We start from the raw sequence: 22,523 nt of genomic DNA, 5'->3' as shown, positions 1-22,523 counted from the left end.
GCACCATGCTGCTGTCTCAGCCAATGAGGAGGGAGAGTCACGGGCAGCCGAGACTCTCCTGCAACATCGCTGGATAGAGATGGGGCTCGGGTAAGTATTAGGGGGGGCTGCTGCACACAGAAGTTTTTTTTTTATCATCTAAATGCATAGTACACATTAAGATAAAAAAACCTTCTGACTTTACAACCCCTTTAAATAATGAAATTGTTAATAAAGAAAATGTAATAAATGTGACATTTCAATGAAACTCCGGGACTGGCTGTGGACACACAGGAGATGATTTACTAGAGTGCAAAATCTGGTGCAGCTCTGCATAGGAACCAATCAGCTTCCAGGTTTTAGGCCTCATGCACACTGGACGTTATAAAAAAGCCAGTATCATTAGCTGTAGAAATCTGTAGCTGTAAAATGAGTATCAGTGTTTTTTTACGTTTTTTTTTTAGCAAATACTCCCATAAAAGCTTAAGGCTCAAAAACGCTGATAAACGCAGAATAGCCGCATTTTTTAGCCTTTATCAGGTAGAATGTTTTTACAGCTGAAAAACTCCTCTTAAAACCCACTAGTTCTGGGGGTTTTTCAAGCCAGAAAACACCCCTGCCAAAGACGGCTGATAAAAGCCTGTGTGTGTATGGACACATAGGATAACATGATGGAGAGTTTACTGGCTGCAGAAAAAAACATCTGAAGCCAACAATAGCAGCTGTAAAAACTTCCAGTGTGCATGAGGCCTTATTGCCAAAGCTTAAAGTGGTTGTAAACCCATGGGGACAAGAAAGAAAAAACCTGTAAGACAAAGGCATAATGAGCTAGTATGCATCGCATACTAGCTCATTGTGATATACTTTACCTTAGATCGAAGCCACCGCAGCGGCCCCGGCACACCGCTTTGGCTGGCGGCATGTCTCCCGTAGTTACTTCCGGGTATCTCGGGCTCCGGCGCTGTGACTGGCCGGGGCAGCGATGACGTCTCTCCTGCGAATGCGCGCGGGAGCCGTCGGTAATGCCACACTAGCTGAGGAAACGGCACGTACGAGCCGTCTCTTCAGTGCGCATGTGCCGATGACCAATGCCAGGAGCCTGGCGGACAAGATGGGTGAACTAGAGATACTGTTGTACAAGGAGGATTTGGATTTTGTGGGAATTTCAGAGACCTGGTTCAACAGCTCTCATGATTGGCTGGCAAACATTCAAGGGTATACCCTATACCGCAAGGACAGAGAGAGTAAAAAAGGGGGAGGGGTATGCCTATATATCAAGAATAATGTACAAGTGAATGTGAGAGATGACATCACTGAGGGGGCTAGGGAGGAGGTGGAATCTTTATGGGTAGAGCTCCAAAGGGATGAAGCTAAGGGGAAAATAAAACTGGGAGTATGCTATAGGCCCCCTAACCTGAGGGAGGAAGTGGAGACGGATCTCCTATCACAAATTGGATTAGCAGCAAGGATGGGAAGTGTTATCATAATGGGGGATTTTAATTATCCAGACATAGACTGGGCGGAGGGAACCGCGCATTCATTTAAGGCTCGCCAGTTCCTTAGTGTCTTGCAGGACAATTTTATGGGTCAGATGGTAGACGCACCAACTAGAAATAAAACATTACTAGATCTACTGATTACCAACAATACAGACCTGATAACAGATGTGGAAATACGGGGCAATTTAGGTAACAGCGATCACAGGTCAATTAGTTTCAGTATAAATCACACAAATAGGAGACATGAAGGGAACACAAAGACACTGAATTTCAAAAGAGCCAACTTCCCTAAACTACAAACCTTGCTAAAAGGCATAAATTGGGATAAAATATTAGGAACAAAGAATACGGAGGAGAGATGGGTTTGCTTTAAGAGCATATTAAATAAGGGCATTAGCCAATGTATCCCATTGGGTAATAAATTTAAAAGAGCGAACAAACATCCTGGATGGCTTAACTCCAATGTAAAAATGCATATAAAAGCAAAGGAGAAGGCCTTCAAAAAATACAAGGTTGAGGGATCATCCACAGCATTCAGAATTTATAAAGAATGCAATAAGAAATGTAAGGGTGCAATTAGGTTGGCTAAGATAGAACATGAAAGACACATAGCGGAGGAGAGCAAAAAAAATCCCAAGAAATTCTTTAAGTATGTAAACAGTAAAAAAGGGAGGACAGACCATATTGGCCCCATAAAGAATGAGGAAGGACATCTGGTTACAAAGGATGGGGAGATGGCAAAGGTATTGAATTTATTCTTCTCCTCAGTCTTCACGAGTGAATCGGGGGGCTTCAGTAACCAAAACTGCAGTGTTTATCCTCATGACACAACACAGGAAGCACCTACATGGTTAACAGAGGACGGAATTAAAATTAGACTTGAGAAACTTAACATTAATAAATCACCGGGACCAGATGGCTTGCATCCGAGGGTACTTAGGGAACTCAGTCAGGTGATTGCCAGACCGTTGTTCCTAATTTTTACAGACAGTCTATTGACTGGAATGGTACCAGCTGATTGGAAAAAAGCCAATGTAGCACCAATATTTAAAAAGGGCCCAAAAAACATCCCTGGGAATTACAGACCAGTTAGCCTAACATCAATAGTATGTAAACTCTTGGAGGGGATGATAAGGGACTATGTACAAGATTTTAGTAATAAGAATGATATCATTAGCAGTAATCAGCATGGATTCATGAAGAATCGTTCTTGCCAAACCAATCTATTAACCTTCTATGAGGAGGTGAGTTGCCATCTAGATAAAGGAAGGCCCGTAGACGTGGTGTATCTGGATTTTGCAAAAGCATTTGACACAGTTCCCCATAAACGTTTACTGTACAAAATAAGGTGCGTTGGCATGGACCATAGGGTGAGTACATGGATTGAAAACTGGCTACAAGGGCGTGTTCAGAGGGTGGTGATAAATGGGGAGTACTCAGAATGGTCAGGGGTGGGTAGTGGGGTTCCCCACGGTTCTGTGCTGGGACCAATCCTATTTAATTTGTTCATAAATGACCTGGAGGATGGGATAAACAGTTCAATCTCTGTATTTGCAGACGATACTAAGCTAAGCAGGGCAATAACTTCTCCGCAGGATGTAGAAATCTTGCAAAAAGACCTGAACAAATTAATGGGGTGGGCGACTACATGGCAAATGAGGTTCAATGTAGAAAAATGTAAAATAATGCATTTGGGTGGCAAAAATATGAATGCAATCTATACACTGGGGGGAGAACCTCTGGGGGAATCTAGGATGGAAAAGGACCTGGGGGTCCTAGTGGATGATAGGCTCAGCAATGGCATGCAATGCCAAGCTGCTGCTAATAAAGCAAACAGAATATTGGCATGCATTAAAAGGGGGATCAACTGCAGAGATAAAACGATAATTCTCCCGCTCTACAAGACTCTGGTCCGCCCGCACCTGGAGTATGCTGTCCAGTTCTGGGCACCAGTCCTCAGGAGGGACGTACTGGAAATGGAGCGAGTACAAAGAAGGGCAACAAAGCTAATAAAGGGTCTGGAGGATCTTAGTTATGAGGAAAGGTTGCGAGCACTGAACTTATTCTCTCTGGAGAAGAGACGCTTGAGAGGGGATATGATTTCAATTTACAAATACTGTACTGGTGACCCCACAATAGGGATAAAACTTTTTCGCAGAAGAGAGTTTAATAAGACTCGTGGCCACTCATTACAATTAGAAGAAAAGAGGTTTAACCTTAAACTACGTAGAGGGTTCTTTACTGTAAGAGCGGCAAGGATGTGGAATTCCCTTCCACAGGCGGTGGTCTCAGCGGGGAGCATTGATAGCTTCAAGAAACTATTAGATAATCATCTGAATGACCGCAATATACAGGGATATGTAATGTAATACTGACACATAATCACACACATAGGTTGGACTTGATGGACTTGTGTCTTTTTTCAACCTCACCTACTATGTAACGTCGGCACATGCGTATACAGTGAATATTTCTTAAACTGTGGAGAAATTCACGGTAGCTACAGGCAAGCCATATTATAGGCTTACCTGTAGGCAAAAGTTGGTGTAAAGGGTTTACAACCACTTTAACTGGACAAGCTGAAGCTAGAAGCTGATTGGCTACCATGCACAGCTGCACCAAATTTTGCACTCTCCAGTTTTAGTAAATCAGCCCCATAGCTTTTAAAGAGGAATAAAATGACTTTTATTGCCGATCTACTTCTGAAAATGCTTTCTGCCTGGCTGCCACGCTGACCAGCTAGGTTATTCTCACCAACCTGGAACAATTATGTGACATAGAGATTTCAGAAACGATTAGAAGTTCATATCTGTATGTTTACTCTGGATCTGCATTTTGAGGAAAGATCAGCAATGACAGCCTTCAAGTTTGTCTCAAGACTGGTTTACCCTAACAAACACAGTATATTATGCCGCGTACACACAATCGGACTTTACGGCAGACTTTGCCCGGCGGACGGGATTTCGTCGGACAATTCGATCGTGTGTGGGCTCCAGCGGACTTTGTTTTCTCAAAAGTTGGATGGACTTAGATTTGAAACATGTTTTCAATCAATCCGTCCAAATCGAGTCCGGTCGAAAAGTCCGCTCGTCTGTATGCTAGTTCGACGGACAAAAAGCCACGCTAGGGCAGCTATTGGCTACTGGCTATCAACTTCCTTCTTTTAGTCCAGTCGTACATCATCACGTACGAATTCGACGGACTTTGGTGGATTGTGTGTAGGCAAGTCCGTTCATTCAGAAAGTCCGTCGTAAAGTCCGTCGAAAAGTCCGCCGGGCAAAGTCTGCCATAAAGTCCGCTCGTGTGTACGCGGCATTAGAAGCACAAGAGCATCACCTGTGAAAATCTATGCCATGTTAGCAAAATAATGACAATAATGATCCTGATAATAGTAACCAAAAGCATATTTAGGGTGGAACAATACATTAAAGTGGACCTGAACTTAAAAAGTGAAGATTTACTAGAAATATTAATTGTGCCTAAGCCAGGCACGTCCAAAGTCCGGCCCGCGGGCCAATCGTATAACTTTTGTGGCCCCCAACGAATCCCCGAGCGCCAGGGGCCACAAAAGATATATATGCTGGCTGCCTTGGAGGGGACGGGGAGGGGGCGGGACGAGAGCTGTACATACAGGAGAATTTCCTGTTTACACGGCAGCCCCTGTAAAAGGAAGTCCCGTCTCCTGCACTGCCATTGGACAACTGTTTTGTCCATCAAAGGAGGTAGGACTTTCTATTAAAGAGGCCGCCAAGAAAACAAATTCTCCTGTATGTCTGTTTGCGCTCGTCCCGCCCCTCCCGGTCTCCTCCAAGGCTGCAGATGGGCATGAATCACGCTGCACTGATGGCAAGTCTGTGGTGAGTCTGCATTCATGGCAACGGGGGGTGCTGCATTCATGGCAACGGGGGGTGCTGCATTCATGTCAATAGGGGTGCTGCATTCATGGAAACGGGGGGGTGCTGCATTCATGGCAACAGGGGTGCTGCATTCATGGCAGATGTGAGTCTTTATTCATGTCAATGTGGGTGCTGCATTCATGGCACTAATTAGGCTGCATTGATGGGCACTGACCCTTATTTTGCTTCACAGTTCTTGATTTAAAATTTTTCCTGAAACTTCCTTTTTAAAGCGAGTGTTATACGCCGATAAATACGGTATATCCAAATAACACGCCCAAGCCCATCTCTTCACCACACACAGCCACAAAGGCAAGATAATTCTTGTTGGGCAGTGTATTAGTGCTCCATAACTTAGACCGAATTTTAATGCTTAAAAAATGTCAGGCAAAATGGTCGGCCCTCACGCATGTTCAATTCATCAAATCTGGCACTCTTTGAAAAAAGTTTGGACACCCCTGGCCTAAGCAGTATCCTGGAAAATTTACATTTTGTCTTGAAAAACAACAGTGCAACTCCTGTGCCTTAAACCTCATAGCTGTACATTTGCAGTGTGAGATCATATAACACACTGTTGCCTCTGACTGCTAGTCTCACCAGATATGATTTGGCGATGCCTTTACTGTGCTGTTCACTATTCTCCTTACTGGAGAGGACAGGACTTGCAGTGCAAGGATTTCCTTGCTTATGCTTCAATCATTATGTGGATCTGGGGTTCCCTTTACCGATCATGCTGCTTCTTAAATATTCCCCCCCCCAGTCATCAAATCACAAGTCATCAGGGTGGAAGCTCTGACACGAGGAAGCAAAACCAACGCCGCTACCAAGATGGCTGGCTCCACAGAGAGACCGTGCAAAACAAGGCATGGCAAATCAGTAATGGGGGAAAAAAATCAGCGGCAGGGAGCCTACTGACAATACTAGTGACTAGTCCTACTACTTGTCATCTTTAGACACAACTTCCACACGGTCGTCTAAGATTGTTCTAGGAAATTTGCAAAAACACATTAGAAGTTTATATGTGAAAATGTGAATATCAGAAAAAATAGACAGACACACAAATAGCACTGAGAAACAAATGATACAGACATGGTTCCAGAGTTCCCTTACCAGGGGAATGACATCCAACAGAAAGACCAGCAGAGTGCAGATTTCAGACACACCGGGAGGTCGGCCTACGTATTTACTGTCTGTGGAGTTCACATTTTTTCTGCAAAAAGCAATGGCAGAGAATAATTACTGATTCCACAGGAATAGGTGTTTGGACTTTTGTACAAATCTGAACAAGAGATATAGAGATGTGGAGCACAGCACCAAAAGACCCATTTATAAAGGAGGCAGCTTTACTACAGTTTTCACTTCCCATTGGGCCTGGATGTTATGTGCCATTCATGTAATGCAGGCCTCGTGGTGTGCACTATGGTTTCTGTCGAAATAGTACATAGTGCTGCAGAAAGAACTCCGTAATAGCATTGCATTACAGATTTCTTGTGCCCATCATATGCAGCCTGTGCCCATCATATGTAGCCTCTGTGCCCATCATATGCAGCCTGTGCCCATCATATGCAGCCTCTGTGCTCATCATATGCAGCCTCTGTGCTCATCATATGCAGCCTCTGTGCCCATCATATGCAGCCTCTGTGCCCATCATATGCAGCCTCTGTGCCCATCATATGCAGCCTCTGTGCCCATCATATGCAGCCTCTGTGCCCATAAATGATGACCTGCACCCTGTACTTTATACCCCACAGATTTCTATGTAATGACCAGCACCCTGCACCTTATACCTTACAGATTTCCATGTAATGACCTGCACCCTGTGCTAATACCCCACAGATTTCCATGTACAGTGCATCCGGAAAGTATTCACAGCGCTTCACTTTTTTCCATATTTTGTTATGTTACAGCCTTTTTCCACAATGGATTAAATTCAATGTTTTCCTCAAAATTCTACAAACAATACCCCATAGTGACAACATAAAAGACGTTTGCATGAAATCTTTGAAAATGTATTAAAAATAAACGAAAAAAAAAACACGTACATAAGTATTGACAGCCTTTGCCATGGCACTCAAAATTGAGCTCAGGTGCATCCTGTTTCCACTGATCATCCTTGAGATGTTTCTACAACTTGAGAAAAGAAAATGAAATGTGATCTGAGGCAACCCATGTGACATGCCTCCATCCCTAATTGGATGAACAATAACAAATATTTACACTACCTTCACTTGTGGGGGTTCGGGGACCACAATCCTATGGAACAACTCATGCACAGACTTCAGGATGGGTCACTTGTGACACTAGATCAATATGGGCTAGATGTGCCTTCATCACATATTGTACCTCAAGGATTGCACTATGCACACCTGACCCACCCTCAGGCTGTTCCCCATGGTCTGGATGGGTTTCTCCCCCACAGCCCCGGGACAGATGGTTGTCTGATAACCCCCAAAAAAACCCCTCCTCCTTTAAGGCTGGGTCTATTTTTTGAGCTGACGTAAACCTTTTTGCATCAAAATCCTGATCAAGTGGACAGGGATCCAAAAAATGCGTAGAGTCTTAGGATGCTTAAACAGTCTGTTGGTTATAATTTGTGCCAATCATGCATCTTTTATGTCCACACTATCATGGATTAGAATAATATGAATTTATTACTTTGTAAAACATATCAATTTCTCATGTCAGCTCTTTTTAATGTATGTTTTTACTATTTTCGAAAATTGTCATCATGTACTACTATGAATATGAAATACGTACTGTTCTGTATATTGAATGCTTATAAATTCATTTTTAATAAAATGTGGAAATATTTGTACTTTATATATTACGTTATTACTATATTTGAGTTCAAAGTCAAAGTCCCATCACCATGTATTTTTTATGTTTCTACAACTTGATTGGAGTCCACCTATGGTAAATTCAGTTGATTGGACATGATTTGGGAAGGCACACATCTGTCTATATAAGGTCCCACAGTTAACCGTGCATGTCAGAGCACAAACCAAGCCATGAAGTTCAAGAAATTGTCTGTAGACCTCCGAGACAGGATTGTATGGAGGCGCAGATCTGGGGAAGGGTACAGAAAAAATTCTGCAGCATTGAAGGTCTCAATGACCACAGCGGCCTCCATCATTCGTAAATGGAAGAAGTTTGGAGCCACCAGGACTCTTCCCAGAGTGGGCCGCCTGGCCAAACTGAGCGATTGGGGGAGACTGGCCTTAGTCAGGGAGATGACCAAGAACCCGATGGTCACTTTGACAGAGCTTCACTGTTTCTCTTTGGAGAAAGGAGAACCTTCCAGAAGAACAACAATGTCTGCAGCACTGCAGCAATCAGGCCTGTATAGTAGAGAGGCCAGACAGAAGCCACTTCTCAGTAAAAGGCACATGACAGCCTGTCTGGAGTTTGCCAAAAGGCACCTGAAGGACTCTCAGACCATGAGAAACAAAATTCTCTGGTCTGATGGGAAAAAAAAGATTGAACTCTTTGGCCTGAATGGCAAGCGCCCTGGAGGAAAGCAGGCACCGCTCATTACCTAGCCAATACCATCCCTACAGTGAAGCCTGCTGGTGGTAGCATCATGCTGTGGAGATGTTTTTCAGCGGCAGGAACTGGGAGACTAGTCAGGATCGAGGGAAAGATGAATGCAGCAATGTACAGAAACATCCTTGATGAAAAACCTGCTCCAGAGCGCTCTGGACCTCAGGCTGGGGGAAGATTCATCTTCCAACAGGACAATGACCCTAAGCACACAGCCAAGATAACAGAGTAGTGGCTACGGGACAACTCTGTGAATGTCCTTGAGTGGCCCAGCCAGAGCCCAGACTTGAACCCGATCTCTGGAGAGATCTGAAAATGACTGTGCAGCGACACTCCCCATCTAACCTGATGGAGCTTGAGAGGTCCTGCAAAAAAGAATGGGAGAAACTGTCCAAAAATAGGTGTGCCAGGCTTGTAGCATCATACTCAAAAAGACTTGAGGCTGTAATTGGTGCCAAAGGTGCTTCGCCAAACTATTGAGCAAAGGCTGTGAATACTTATGTACATGGGATTTTTTTCCTTTTATATTTTTAATAAATTTGCAAAGATTTCAAACAAACTTCTTTCACGTTATCACTATGGGGTATTGTAATAATGAATTTAATCAATTTTGGCTGTAACATAAAATGTGGAAAAAATGAAGCGCTGTGAATACTTTCCGGATGCACTGTAATGACCTGCCCCCTGTAGTAATACCTCACAGTTTCTATGTAATGCCCTGCACCCTGTAGTAATACCCTACATATTTCTATTTAATGACCCCCACCCTGTAGCAAAACCCTACAGATTTCTATGTAATGACACCCAACCTGTAGTAATACCCTACAGATTTCTATGTAAAGACTTGCACCCTGTACTAATACCCTACAGTTTTCTATGTAATGACTTTCACCCTGTATTAATACCTTACAGATTTCTATTTAATGACTTGCACCCTGTACTAACTCCCTACAGATTTCTATGTAATGACTTGCACCCTGTACTAACACCCTACAGATTTCTATGTAATAACCCCCACCCTGTAGCAAAACCCTACAGATTTCTATGTAATAACCCCCACCCTGTAGCAAAACCCTACAGATTTCTATGTAATGACCCCCAACCTGTAGTAATACCCTACAGATTTCTATGTAAAGACTTGCACCCTGTACTAATACCCTACAGTTTTCTATGTAATGACTTTCACCCTGTATTAATACCTTACAGATTTCTATGTAATGACTTGCACCCTGTACTAACACCCTACAGATTTCTATGTAGTGGCTTGCACCCTGTACCTATACCCTGCTGATTTCTCCTCTGTTGGCTGTACCTGAAGCTCTGCTCGAAGCACACAGTCATGTAATCCCATAGAAAGTCTGTGCTGAGAGATGTGATGAGGAGATTGACCGTCTTCACAATTTCTGAAGCATTCTTGTTTTCCTTAATTGCACTGAAAGACAAAGTTATCACAATAAGATATTTTCATTTTAATTAGTGAAGTCATGGCAACAGACAAATTGTAAAAAAGGACAAAGAACTAAAATTTCCTTAAAATGTTTTTTTCCTTTAAACTATACTTACCCACCCTCCTACATCTTCCTCACTGAATCTACACAATACCAATCCCACAAATCTGGAGCATCTCTAGTCTTAGGGAATGGCCCTTTACAACTTTATGAGAGCTCAGAAAGAGTGGTGCACACAAAAGGTACAGTATGTGGACAACCCTCCAAATTATTCAGCTCATGTGTTTCCAGTAAAGGGTACTGTTAATACTACAGCATACAAAGACATGTTAGACAATTGTGCACTTCAAACCTTGGCAACAGTTTAGGAGAAGGCCATTTTTTTTTTTTTTGCTCCATTAAGACGTAGTTTGATTCAGAGGAGCTTGAGTGGTCTGTGCAGAGCCCTGACTTCAAACCTACTGAGCACCTTTGGGATGAATAGGAACGTTGTTTGTGAGCCAAGTCTTTAGTCCAACATCAGTGCCTGACCTCACAAAAGCTTTTAAGGCTGGATAGGCACAAATTCCCACCTGTATACTCCAAATTTCTAGAAGACTGGTGGCTGTTATAGCAGCAAAAAGGAGCCAGCACCATATTGTTTACCCATGGTTTGGGACTGTCCAACATCCTCGGATGATAGTCAGGTGTCCATAAAGATTTGGCCATATATTGTAAAAGTAAATACACAGAGTTCAGCAAGACCGTTTACTTTTTAAATTGTAAGGGTAGCTTTACTAATAGTTCTCTAGCCCATCAGATGAAAATATTGCGAGCAAAATGTAAAGCTAGCTGTAAAATGTTGGGGAGTGGGTGGCAGGCTAATGGATAAGGAGTTTATTTTCCTGGCTGGAGGTCAGCAATAAAGCTGAATTCCAGGTCTGGATTTTTTTTTTGCATAGTTGCAATGGCGTTCTCAGGTAGGCGGAGATGAAAATCGTGACATCACTGCCCTGCCTCTCCCCCTCATCCAATCAGAGAATGCCTTGCATTCATTGAAAAAAGTATAAGGCGTTTTGTGAATGGTGCCTGTGCTGGTCATTATGCAGCAGGGCAGTAGTGGTGACTATTACAGTGATTTCCAGCTTTCACAGGGATCCCACAGGTATGGAAAATGCATAGTTACTTTGGTCCAAGCTGAATCAATCGAACTACGCAATAACATCTTTACCTAAAATTCGCTCTACCTTATATATACAAAACAAACAATAGTCACTAAACTGCCCAGGGTCTATATTGTGGTCAGTCGGGGCTGCGTATTTATTATTTTTCTTCCAATGTACTGGTACTGCTCTGAATGGAAGGTACAGTAAAAATAACAAGAATTCTGATCTTAGCACTTCCGTGCAATTCTATTAATACCTTATGAGCTGGCTGCCAGTCTGGCCATAACTCAGCCTGATATCTGTCCCCAGAGCATCCCGGCAGTACGCATAAAAGGCTCTGATTACTTCCAGGAACAAATCTCCCACCACAGGGGGACCTGATTAAAAATTGAAAATGGTACATCATCAGAAATGCAGCATATGACAAATCGTCAAAACAAATTATGAAAGAATCAGACTCCACCCCCCAAATTCCCCCAAGTATTTCAGTTTTTTGTGGATGCTTGATATCCAAACTACATATTGACATTTTATATCGCTCAGTGATTTAGATCAGAGGTCTCCAAACTTTACAAACAAAGGGCCAGATTACCCTGGCCCTTTCAGACCTTCAGGGGGCCGGACTGTGTTTAATGAGAGTCGAAAATGCCCCAGCATCATTAGGAGTAAACAATGTTTAAGAAATGGTGATCAGTAGGGGAACTTTATTTGGGGTTAATCAGAGGCACTTTAAATGATGGCAGGTGTGTACTGACTCCTATTTAACATGAGTTTGAATGTGATTGCTTAATTCTGAACACAGCTACATCCCCAGTTATAAGAGGGTGTGCACACTTATGCAACCACATTATTTTTGTTTTTTATTTTTACTTCCGCTCCCTAAAAAGATTTCAATTTGTTTTTCAACTGAGTTGTACAGTTTATAGGTCACATTAAAAGGTGGAAAAAGTTCTGAAATTATTTATCTTTGTCTCATTTTTTTACATCACAGAAACCTGAGATATTAACAGGGGTGTGTAGACTTTTTTTTATCCACGGTACGCCGATCAGCCATAATATTATGACCACCCACTAAATATTGAGTAGGCCCCCCCCTTTTGCCGCCAAAGCAGCCCTGACCCAATGAGGCATGGACTTCACCAGACAAAGCATCACATTTCCTCTGCCTGCTTGGCTTTTTCCCATAGTGCATCCGGATGGCCAAGTCAACACCTTGAACTCATGGTTATGTTCCTCAAACTATTCTTAAATCTTTTTTTGCAGTGTGGCAGGGTGCATTATCCTGCTGAAAGAGACCACCGTCATCAAAAAAGTACCATTTCCATGAAGGGGTGTGCTTGGTCAACAACGTTTAGGGTAGGTGGTATGTGTCAAGTAACATTCACATGAATGACGGGACCCAAGATTTCCCAATAGAACATTGCCCAAAGTATCACACTGCCTCCTCAGGCTTGACTTCTTCCCATACTCCATCCTGCTGCCATCACTCGCCCAGGTAAATGACACACACGCACTCAGCCATCCACATGAAAAAACATGATTCATCAGACCAGGTCACCTACTTCCATTGTTCCATGGTCCAATTCTGATGCTCATGTGCCCATTTTCTAGGCACTTTTGGCTGTGCACACGGGTCAGCATGGGCACCCTGACCAGTCTCATAGTTGGTAAGGTTGAATAAAGACACTAGTCCAGTGATAGAGAACCTTGGCACCCCAGATGTTTTGGAAGTACATTTCCCATTATACTCAACTACACAGCAGAGTGCATGAGCATCATGGGAAATGTAGTTCCAAAACATCTGGGGTGCCAAGGTTCGCCATCACTGCCCTATACTATGCAGTTCAACCTGTGTGGGTGTGCATATCAATAATCATTTCCCATATCCCGGTATATTGTGTTCACTAAGATGCATGTCTAGAGTCTATTAAAACTATCAATACTGACACCACTGATTGTTGAAGAGCGTTCCATATCCTTATTGCCCCGACAGTAAAAAAAAAACCCTACACAACTTAAGTTAAACCGCTTCTCCTCCAATCTCATCGTGTGGCCCCATGTCCTCTTACACTCCCTGGGACTGAATAGTTTTCTTCCTACGCTAGGATCACCATTGAGGTATTTGTATATTGCTACCATATCTCTTCTCAAGCATCTCGTCTCCAGGGAGATTAAAGTAAAACTAAAGGCAAAACTTTTTTTTTTTTTTTTTTTTTTTAGTTTTGGATAGAGTAGAGATGGATTAGAACACCTGTCTGTTTTTATTGCTGTTTGTGCCCCCTTTATGGAGATTCAACCTCTCTAATGTTTATCTTTGAAAGTGAAAGTAAATGAAAATCCCCAAATTTTGGGCTGTCCCCAGAAAAGTAATAGAGGGGAAATATTCCAATGGGAACACTAGTTCTGGTGACCTGGGGGGTCCCCAAGGAATTTCCTTACTTTGCAGGGATTTCTTCTCACTTCCTGTTTGACTATGGGACAGGAAATTAAGGGAAATCTCCACAATGTTGGCGAAAATAAATCTGACAGGGGTTATAACCCTCCCTTGCTCTATCTAAAATGGAAAAAAAATATGCTCATAGTTCTACTTTATGTTTAGTGCTTGTAGTCGTTTCTCATAATCAAGTGCCTCCAGTCACCTTATTAATTTAGTTGCCCTTCTCTGGCCTCTTTCCAGTTCCAGCACATCCTTCCTGAGGATCGGTGACCAGAACTGGATAGAATACTCCAGATGCGGCCGGACCAGAGTTTTATAAAGTGGCAGGATTAATCGTTTTATCTCTGGAGTATATCCCTTTCTTATGCATGCTAATATTCTGCCGGCTTTGCTTGCTGCGGCTTGGCATTGCATGCTATTGCTCAGCCGGTGTTATACCAGGCCCCATAGATCTTTCTCATTCCTGGATTCCCCCAGATTTCCCCCCCCTAGTGAGTGACTTGCGTTTATATTTTTAGCCCTCAAGTGCATTACTTTACATTTTTCAACATTGAACATCATTTGCCATGTAGTTGCCCACCCCATTATGTTATTCAGGTCTTCTTGTAAATTTTTTATCTCCTGCTGTGAAGCCATTGCCCTACTTATTTTTGTATTGTCAGCAAAAACTGCTGCTACGCAGCCCTGTACACAACAAATTGTGATGCACTGTGTGTTCTGACACCTTTATATTGGAACCTACATTACCTTTTCAGCAATTTTGAGCTACAGTATCTCTTCTACTGGATTGGAATACACGGGCCAACCTCTCCCACGTGCATCAATGAGCCTGGGCCGCCCATGACCCGGTCACTGATTTGCCGGTTTTCCTTCCTTGGACCACTTCTGGTCAGTCCTGACCACTGCAGACCAGAAACATCCCACAAGAGCTGCAGTTTTGGAGATGTATTGACATCTGGAGATGTCTAGCCATTACAATTTGGCCCATGTCAAAGTCTCTCAAATCCTTAAGCATGACCATTTTTTTTCTGCTTTCAACACATCAATTTAGGGACAACATGTTCACTTGCTGCCTAATATATCCCACCCACTTTCAGGTGCCATTATCACCAGCTAATCAATGTTATTTACATTACCTGTCAGTGGCCATAATGGTATGGCTGAACGGTGTATGTCTTGATATCAGCCTCCTGCAATCCCCTGCACAGCATCTATCATACTGAGAGAGGCACCACTAGCAGCCAATCATGAATTGCCATAGTGTAGATAAAGAATATGCTGACAGGAGGAGAGAGCAAAGTGTGCAGATACTGCTCCAATCTGCAGGCTAAGGTTGTGTCCTTTATTAAGCTGTGCTACTGCAGTTGAGGTTGCGGATCTTGCTCTAGTATGTAGCACAGCTGTTTGTACCGCAAAACTGGCTAAACGCCAATTACAAATCCTTTGGCAGCTAACACAGTCGCCGTATATGTACTGCAAACATGTATTTAGCTGCTTGCCAGGAATTCAGCTTTAAGAAAAATGTATTTCAATATCTTAATAAGTAAAATAACATCAGGATGAAGGCTTCACATTGCGCGACACAAATTAGCAGCAGGTAATGAGCAACTGATGAAGCTGTGGAAGTGCAAAACATGTTACCTATCTCAGGCTTGTCCAGAAGGCTGAGGAGGATTCGGAAAGGCTTCAGATAAACGTGCAGACCTTGTTCAGAATCCGAGTAGAGGATATTCTGGTGTAATATCTGCATAAGTGCCTGGAGGAAAAAATATGTGGAATTGTTATCACCTTTTATTTATATGGTGTCAGCATTTTTAGCATTGTTTTACAACAGAAATGTGTACTCAAAGTGGAACTGTAATAAAATAGAGGCATAGGTATTGGTTTACTAAAACAGGAGCGTGCAAAACCTGGTGCAGCTCTGCATAGAAACCAATCAGCTTCCAAGATGTTTGTCAAAGCTTAATTGAACAAGCTGAAGTTAGAAAATCCGCACAGATGTCTTTTAAGTCGCCCCACCCTCCCCCGAAGTCGGACTGAAATGCGGCTTTGAAATCGTGCGAGTTCAGATGAAGTCGGGTGATTTCAAAGCGGCGTTCAATGTGAACGAGGGCTTAATTGAACAAGCTGAAGTTAGAAGCTGACTGGAATGGATCCATTGGTTTGGAACTATGAGTCCGTTGGGTTTGAATATACACTTATTGCAATTTATTTTTACCAGAAATATGTAGAAGAATACATATTGGCCTAAACTGATGAAGAAATTTGTTTTTTTAAAACATTTTTGGGGATATTTATTATAGCAGAAAGTAAAAAATATTGTGTTTTATTTTCAAAATTGTCGCGTTTTTTGGTTTATAGCGCAAAAAATAAAAAACGCAGAGGTGATCAAATACCACCAAAAGAAAGTTCTATTTGTGGGATGTAAATTTTGCTTGGGTACAGCGTCGCATGACCGCGCAATTGTCAGTTAAAGCGACACAGTGGGGAATCGCAAAAAATGGCCTGGTCATTAAGCAGGAAAATCTTCCTGGGCTGAAGTGGTAAAAAATAGGATTTTTAAAACAGCTTACCTGTAAAATCCTTTTCTTTCGAAGGACATCACGGGACACAGAGCCACAGTAATTACTGATGGGTTATATAGGTATCACTGGTGATTGGACACTGGCACACCCTATCAGGAAGTTCAACCCCCTATATAATCCCTCCCCCTTGCAGGGATACCTCAGTTTTGTAGCCAAGCAATATAGTGTATTAGAAGAGGGGCGGGACCTCTGTGTCCCGTGATGTCCTTCGAAAGAAAAGGATTTTACAGGTAAGCTGTTTTAAAAATCCTATTTTCTTTCTCGAACATCACGGGACACAGAGCCACAGTAATTACTGATGGGATGTCCCAGAGCAATGCTACCTGAGGGGGGGGAACCACGACCAAGTAGGGTGCAATCAGACCTGAGGACCCTGTACCGCTGCCTGCAGCACACTACGCCCAAAGGCGATATCCTCATGCCTTCTCACATCCACCTGATAGAATCTGGTGAATGTATGAACTGAAGACCAGGTTGCGGCCTTGCAGATTTGAGCCATAGAGGCCCGGTGATGCACTGCCCAAGAAGCACCAATAGCCCTTGTGGAATGTGCCCTGATCTGAAACGGAGGAATCTTCTGTTTCAAACCGTAAGCTTGAATGATCAACTGTCGAATCCATTTAGAAATGGTAGCTTTTGACGCTGCCTGTCCTCTATTGGGACCCTCTGGCAGCACAAACAAAACATCCGTCTTGCGGATCTGAGTAGTTGCCCCTAGATAGGCCTTAACTGCTCTTACTACATCCAACGAATGTAGAGATCTCTCTTCCGGAGAACAGGGATCTGGAAAAAAGGAAGGTAGAACAATGTCTTGGTTTAAATGAAAATCAGAAACCACCTTCGGTAAAAAACTAGGATGAGGGCGTAGTACCACTCTATCCTTGTGTATAATCAAATAAGGCTCCTTACAGGAAAGAGCTGCTAATTCTGATACTCTTCTAGCAGAAGAGATGGCCACCAGAAAAATGTATTTCCTTGTCAACAAGACCAAAGAAATCTGACTTATTGGTTCAAAAGGCTGTTTCTGTAACACAGCCAGGACCAAATTCAAGTCCCAGGGGTTTAGGGGCGCTTTAACCGGAGGATTAAGACGCATCACCCCCTGCATAAAGTTTCGGACCAAAGAATGCGAAGCAAGTGGCCGCTGAAATAATACTGATAAAGCAGAAACCTGGCCCTTGATGGTACTCAAGGCCAGCTTCATCTCTAATCCCATCTGTAGAAAATCAAGGATTCTACCTATGACATATTTCCTGGGATGCCAACCTCTGGATTCACACCAGGTTATATAAGCTTTCCAGACTCTATGATAAATCATCCTGGAAGCTGGCTTCCTTGCATTAATCAAGGTAGATATGACAGGACCTGAGAGCCCACGACTCTTCAGAACGTGGGTCTCAATAGCCAAACCGTCAAATTTAGCGTTTGTAAGGCAGGATGGAACACTGGACCCTGAGATAACAGGTCTGGGCGTACCGGTAGGGTCCACGGGGAACCCACCGTCATCCTTACTATTTCTGCATACCAAGTCCTTCTGGGCCAAGCGGGGGCCACCAGAAGTACCGACTTCCTTTCCTGCCTGATCCTGCGAAGGAGTCGTGGTAGTAGCAGAATAGGCGGGAATGCGTAAATCAGTGAGAACCGATGCCACGGAATCACCAACGCATCCGTCCCGCATGCAAGAGGATCTTTTGTCCTTGCCACAAATCTGTCTATCTTTTTGTTGAATCGGGATGCAAAGAGATCTACATCTGGAACCCCCCATCTTTGGCATATGGCCCAAAAGACGTCGGGATGCAGAGACCATTCCCCTGGAAGTAACTGCTGGCGACTTAGATAGTCCGCCTGCCAATTCTCTATTCCCGGGATGAAAACTGCCGATATGCATGGCACATGCATCTCTGCCCAGACTAAGATCTGGTTCACCTCTTTTTGAGCAGCTCGGCTCCGGGTGCCTCCCTGATGATTGACATAAGCCACTGCTGTGGCATTGTCGGACTGGATCCTGACCGGACAACCCTGTAGCCTGATAGTCCAGGCTTTTAGAGCTAGATGTATCGCCCGGATCTCCAGAATGTTGATGGGTAAGGTCCTCTCTGTCTTGGACCATACCCCTTGGACCGCAGCCTGTTCCAGAACTGCTCCCCAACCTGACAGACTGGCATCTGTTGTTACCACCGTCCAGGTAACCGGTAGAAAGGATTTCCCCTTCTGCAGGTTTTCGGGTATGAGCCACCAATTGAGGCTCTGACGCACCGCATGCGACAGGTGCATCGGAAAGTCTAATGCCTGAACCTTCTTGTTCCAGGTCGACAGAATACTGTGTTGCAGCATTCTTGAGTGAAACTGAGCATAGGGAACTGCTTCGAATGAAGACACCATCTTCCCTAGTAGCCTCATACAAAGGCGGACTGAGGGACCCTTCTTGGTCCTTACTGTCAGAATCAGCTCTCTCAAAGCAGTGATCTTTGCCTGGGGTAGAAATATTTTCTCCTGGCTTGTATCTATAATCAGACCTAAATACTTCAGTCTTCTTACTGGTTTTAGGAAAGACTTTTCTAAGTTGAGGATCCAACCCAGGTGTTCTAGATACCTGACCGTGGTCCTCAAGTTTCCATTCAAAGAGGCTACCGACCGGTCTATCAAGAGCAGGTCGTCTAGGTATGCTATGACAGCTATACCCTGAGCCCTTAATCTGGCCAGAGGAGGAGCCAAGATCTTTGTGAACACTCGAGGTGCAGTGGCTATCCCAAAAGGCAGAGCCACAAACTGGAAATGGCGCCCTCCTACCTCGAAGCGCAGAAACTTCTGATGAGCAGGAAAAATGGGCACATGCAGATATGCATCTCTGATGTCTATTGATGCCAGAAATTCTCCTCCCTGCAGGGTGGGAACTACTGTTCGAATTGATTCCATGCGGAAGGATTGAATCCTTAGGAATCGGTTCAGATCCCTTAAGTCCAAAATGGGCCTGACATCCCCATTTGGCTTTTGGACTGTAAAAAGGTTGGAATAGAAGCCCAATCCCTGGTCCTTTGCGGGAACTATCATAATGACCTCCTGCGACAAAAGTCGCTCTAACGCTAGAAGGAGCGACTGCTTCTTCTCTGGGTCTCTGGGAACATTTGATCTGAGGAACCGAGGAGAAGGGAATTCCTGAAACTCCAGCTTGTACCCTAAGGTTACCGTGGAGACTACCCATCTGTCCTGGAAGTCCTCGTGCCAGAGCTCTGAGAACTGTCGCAGTCTTCCCCCCACTCGAGTGAGCGGGGGCGCCCCCTCATGCAGAGGTCTTAGTGTTTTGCCTAGTAGGCTTCTTTCCCCAGGACTTCTTTTGTCCCTGGGGTTGACTCTTGTCTCTGGACCCCGATGGAGGCGGCCGTCGAGACTGCCTGGAGGCTGAAGCCCCCGGCGCTGGGGAAAGAGTCAGTTTGAAAGAGGGACGCTTACTCTTCTTCTTGACAGGTAAGAGAGTGCTTTTCCCACAAGAGATTCTCTTGATATAGTTATCCAAGTCCTCTCCAAACAACCTTGCACCACAAAATGGAAACCCAGCCAGTAGCTTCTTACATGGTGCTTCGGCTGACCAATTTTTCAACCATAGGATTCTACGTATATGCACCAACCCCAGTGAAAGACGGGAGGTTTGCACGATAGAATCTCTAATGGCGTCAACCACAAAGCATAAGGCCGCTGGAAGGTTAGCAAACCCCTGGGCCTGCTGTTCAGGTAATACTTTGATGACCTGCTTAACATGGTCTCTTAAGTATTGACAGACTCCAGTCGCTGCTACTGCAGGTTGGGCCACTGATCCTGCTAAGGAGAAAACATCCTTCAATAGGGATTCCATCCTTTTATCTACAGGATCCCTGAGCATTGTCTACAGGACAAGTCAGGCTATTATTTACGGAGGAAATGGCGGCATCAATAGCCGGTATTCCCCACATTTTAATAAACTTTTCTTCCATCGGATAAAGTGTTGAAAACTTTCTTGGCGGAAAAAAACGTTTGTCTGGGTGATCCCACTCAGAATAAATAAGCTTTTCAAGTAAAGTATGAACAGGAAAAGCATGTGCTGCTTGGAAAGGTTTCAGTGACCCCAAAGCAGAAGAGGATTCTTTAGCAGTTTCAGGTATGGGCAACTTAAATGTGGAGCGGACCAATCCAGTGAGGATCTGCACTAAGACTTTCTCCTCTTGGGAAGTCGCAGAGGGTCCCTCTCCAACTGAATCCTCCGAAGAGGAATCATCCATCCCATCCCGATCCTCTGAAAGGGATTCATCTCCTTTATCCCAGAGCTCCTCTGTCTGAGGGTCTTGGGGAACAGAGGAAAGCCTAGTGCGTTTTCTTCCACTGAGTGAAGACGTAATCACGGCCATTAATCTTTCCTCTAGACCATTAATGGTTGAGGAAAAAACCTCTTGTGTAATATATACAGGGGCTGAAGTGCCAGAAGCAGGTGTAGCCCCTGACCCCGATGGCTCTCCCTGGCTAGCCGTTCCTGGCCCATCTTTAGGGGGGGGAGGATGCTGTCGACAGGGGGCCCTCAGAACCTGAACGAGATCCCCTAGTGTCTCTGGTTCCTGGGGTGCTTGAACCTCTTCTACCCATAGTGCAAAGCAACAAGGTGTGAGGTATACAAATGAACACTGCCCGCTGAGCGATGTAGTCTGGCTAAAAGCCTTGCTACCCAATGCTCAGTCTGGTGTTACTTCAGTAAATGCTGCCTAGGAGAATGCCTGTGTCCCACTTTACATGCGACCGTCAGCTCTGTGTCTCTCAGAAGGCTGAGTGCACCTGTACAGAGTGCCTTTAATAGCCTGCAGCTGGCCTGAGTGGGAGTCTAAACACTCTGTGCTGACATCCCGCCCCCTCCTCTACCGCCCCCCCCCCCTCGAGTTTTGAAAAAAACGAGCGCTTCCCGCACTGCCGACTCTCCTGTCATGCTTCTGGAGAAAAGGCTGGGGATGGGGGGGGGGGGGGGGGGAAGGAGGGAGACTGGTAACAAGATCTGCCTGAACGGCTATCTTCAGAGATGGTGGCCATTAGGCCGCAGAGCCCGGGTGGTATAACCACTTTCTAGACCCCTGTGGCCCCTCTCTAGCCTGGGGGGAACATTCAAACATGAGAAATCCCCCTTTCCACCTTACCTGCTTGCAGCCTGCTTTGAGATGCTGGGACATAATCAGCACTGAACACCTGAGACAGTCAGTCAGCATGTGTAGGTTTGTGCTCTTGGCAGCCCCCGGTGGTCACAATAGGCATAGCATGCATTTACCTTAAAGGAGAAAAGCCACTAGAACTCAAAAATTCTGTGGAATCTCCTCTTACCTTATCCAGCCGCAGGGTGCTGTTTACACAGACCCAATCTTCACCTCTCACGGTGGGCTCCGTTTGAAAAAACCGTCAGAGACTGGGGCCCCCATCAGTAGGGGGATCCAACAGTTCTGGGACCGTAAAGCACCTCGCCAGAAATTAGGCAGTTTAAAGCCATTTTCTGATCTGCGGGGTCCAGCTCTCTAAAAAGAGAAGCATTACGGGTAAAACCTCGTTTCTTCGGACACGAGGCCCGGGTACCATTCAATTCGGCCATGAAAAGACACTTTGAATGCATCCGGTTCGCCTGGCTTGCCCCAGTATAGGATATCAGGATATTCTCCTTTGGAGCTCAGCACAGGACATCTTTACACGTCCATCACCTAAGACACTGGCGTAAAAACTGAGGTATCCCTGCAAGGGGGAGGGATTATATAGGGGGTTGAACTTCCTGATAGGGTGTGCCAGTGTCCAATCACCAGTGATACCTATATAACCCATCAGTAATTACTGAGGCTCTGTGTCCCGTGATGTTCGAGAAAGAAAACAAAATAAAAAAAATTTAAAAAAAAGAACCTTTACAATCACTTAAAGGACTTATAACAGTGCTGAGGATGGTCATGTGGTTATAATAAAAGACTTACGGTCTTACTTAGAAGTTTAAAAAGGTCACTGGTA

The 22,523-nt window shown here is 44.3% G+C and overlaps 1 protein-coding gene across 2 annotated transcripts in view; it reads right to left on the bottom strand.

Moving 5' to 3' along the window:
• DOP1B (DOP1 leucine zipper like protein B) overlaps positions 1-22,523 on the bottom strand; it is a 187,853-nt gene that overhangs the window by 70,574 nt on the left and 94,756 nt on the right. For both annotated transcript variants that reach the window (XM_073617190.1, XM_073617191.1), the window contains exons 9-12: positions 15,586-15,700; positions 11,764-11,884; positions 10,227-10,346; positions 6,485-6,584 (exon numbers count right to left, since the gene is read on the bottom strand). In XM_073617190.1, coding sequence (XP_073473291.1) covers positions 6,485-6,584; positions 10,227-10,346; positions 11,764-11,884; positions 15,586-15,700 — 456 coding nt within the window. The remainder of the gene's footprint in view (positions 1-6,484; positions 6,585-10,226; positions 10,347-11,763; positions 11,885-15,585; positions 15,701-22,523) is intronic.

This window comes from Aquarana catesbeiana, linkage group LG02 (genome assembly GCF_042186555.1).
Source record: "Aquarana catesbeiana isolate 2022-GZ linkage group LG02, ASM4218655v1, whole genome shotgun sequence".
NCBI classification, from domain to species: Eukaryota; Metazoa; Chordata; class Amphibia; order Anura; family Ranidae; genus Aquarana; species Aquarana catesbeiana.
Note: the sequence above shows the minus strand (reverse complement) of the source record. Positions and strands in the feature narration are given on the sequence as shown.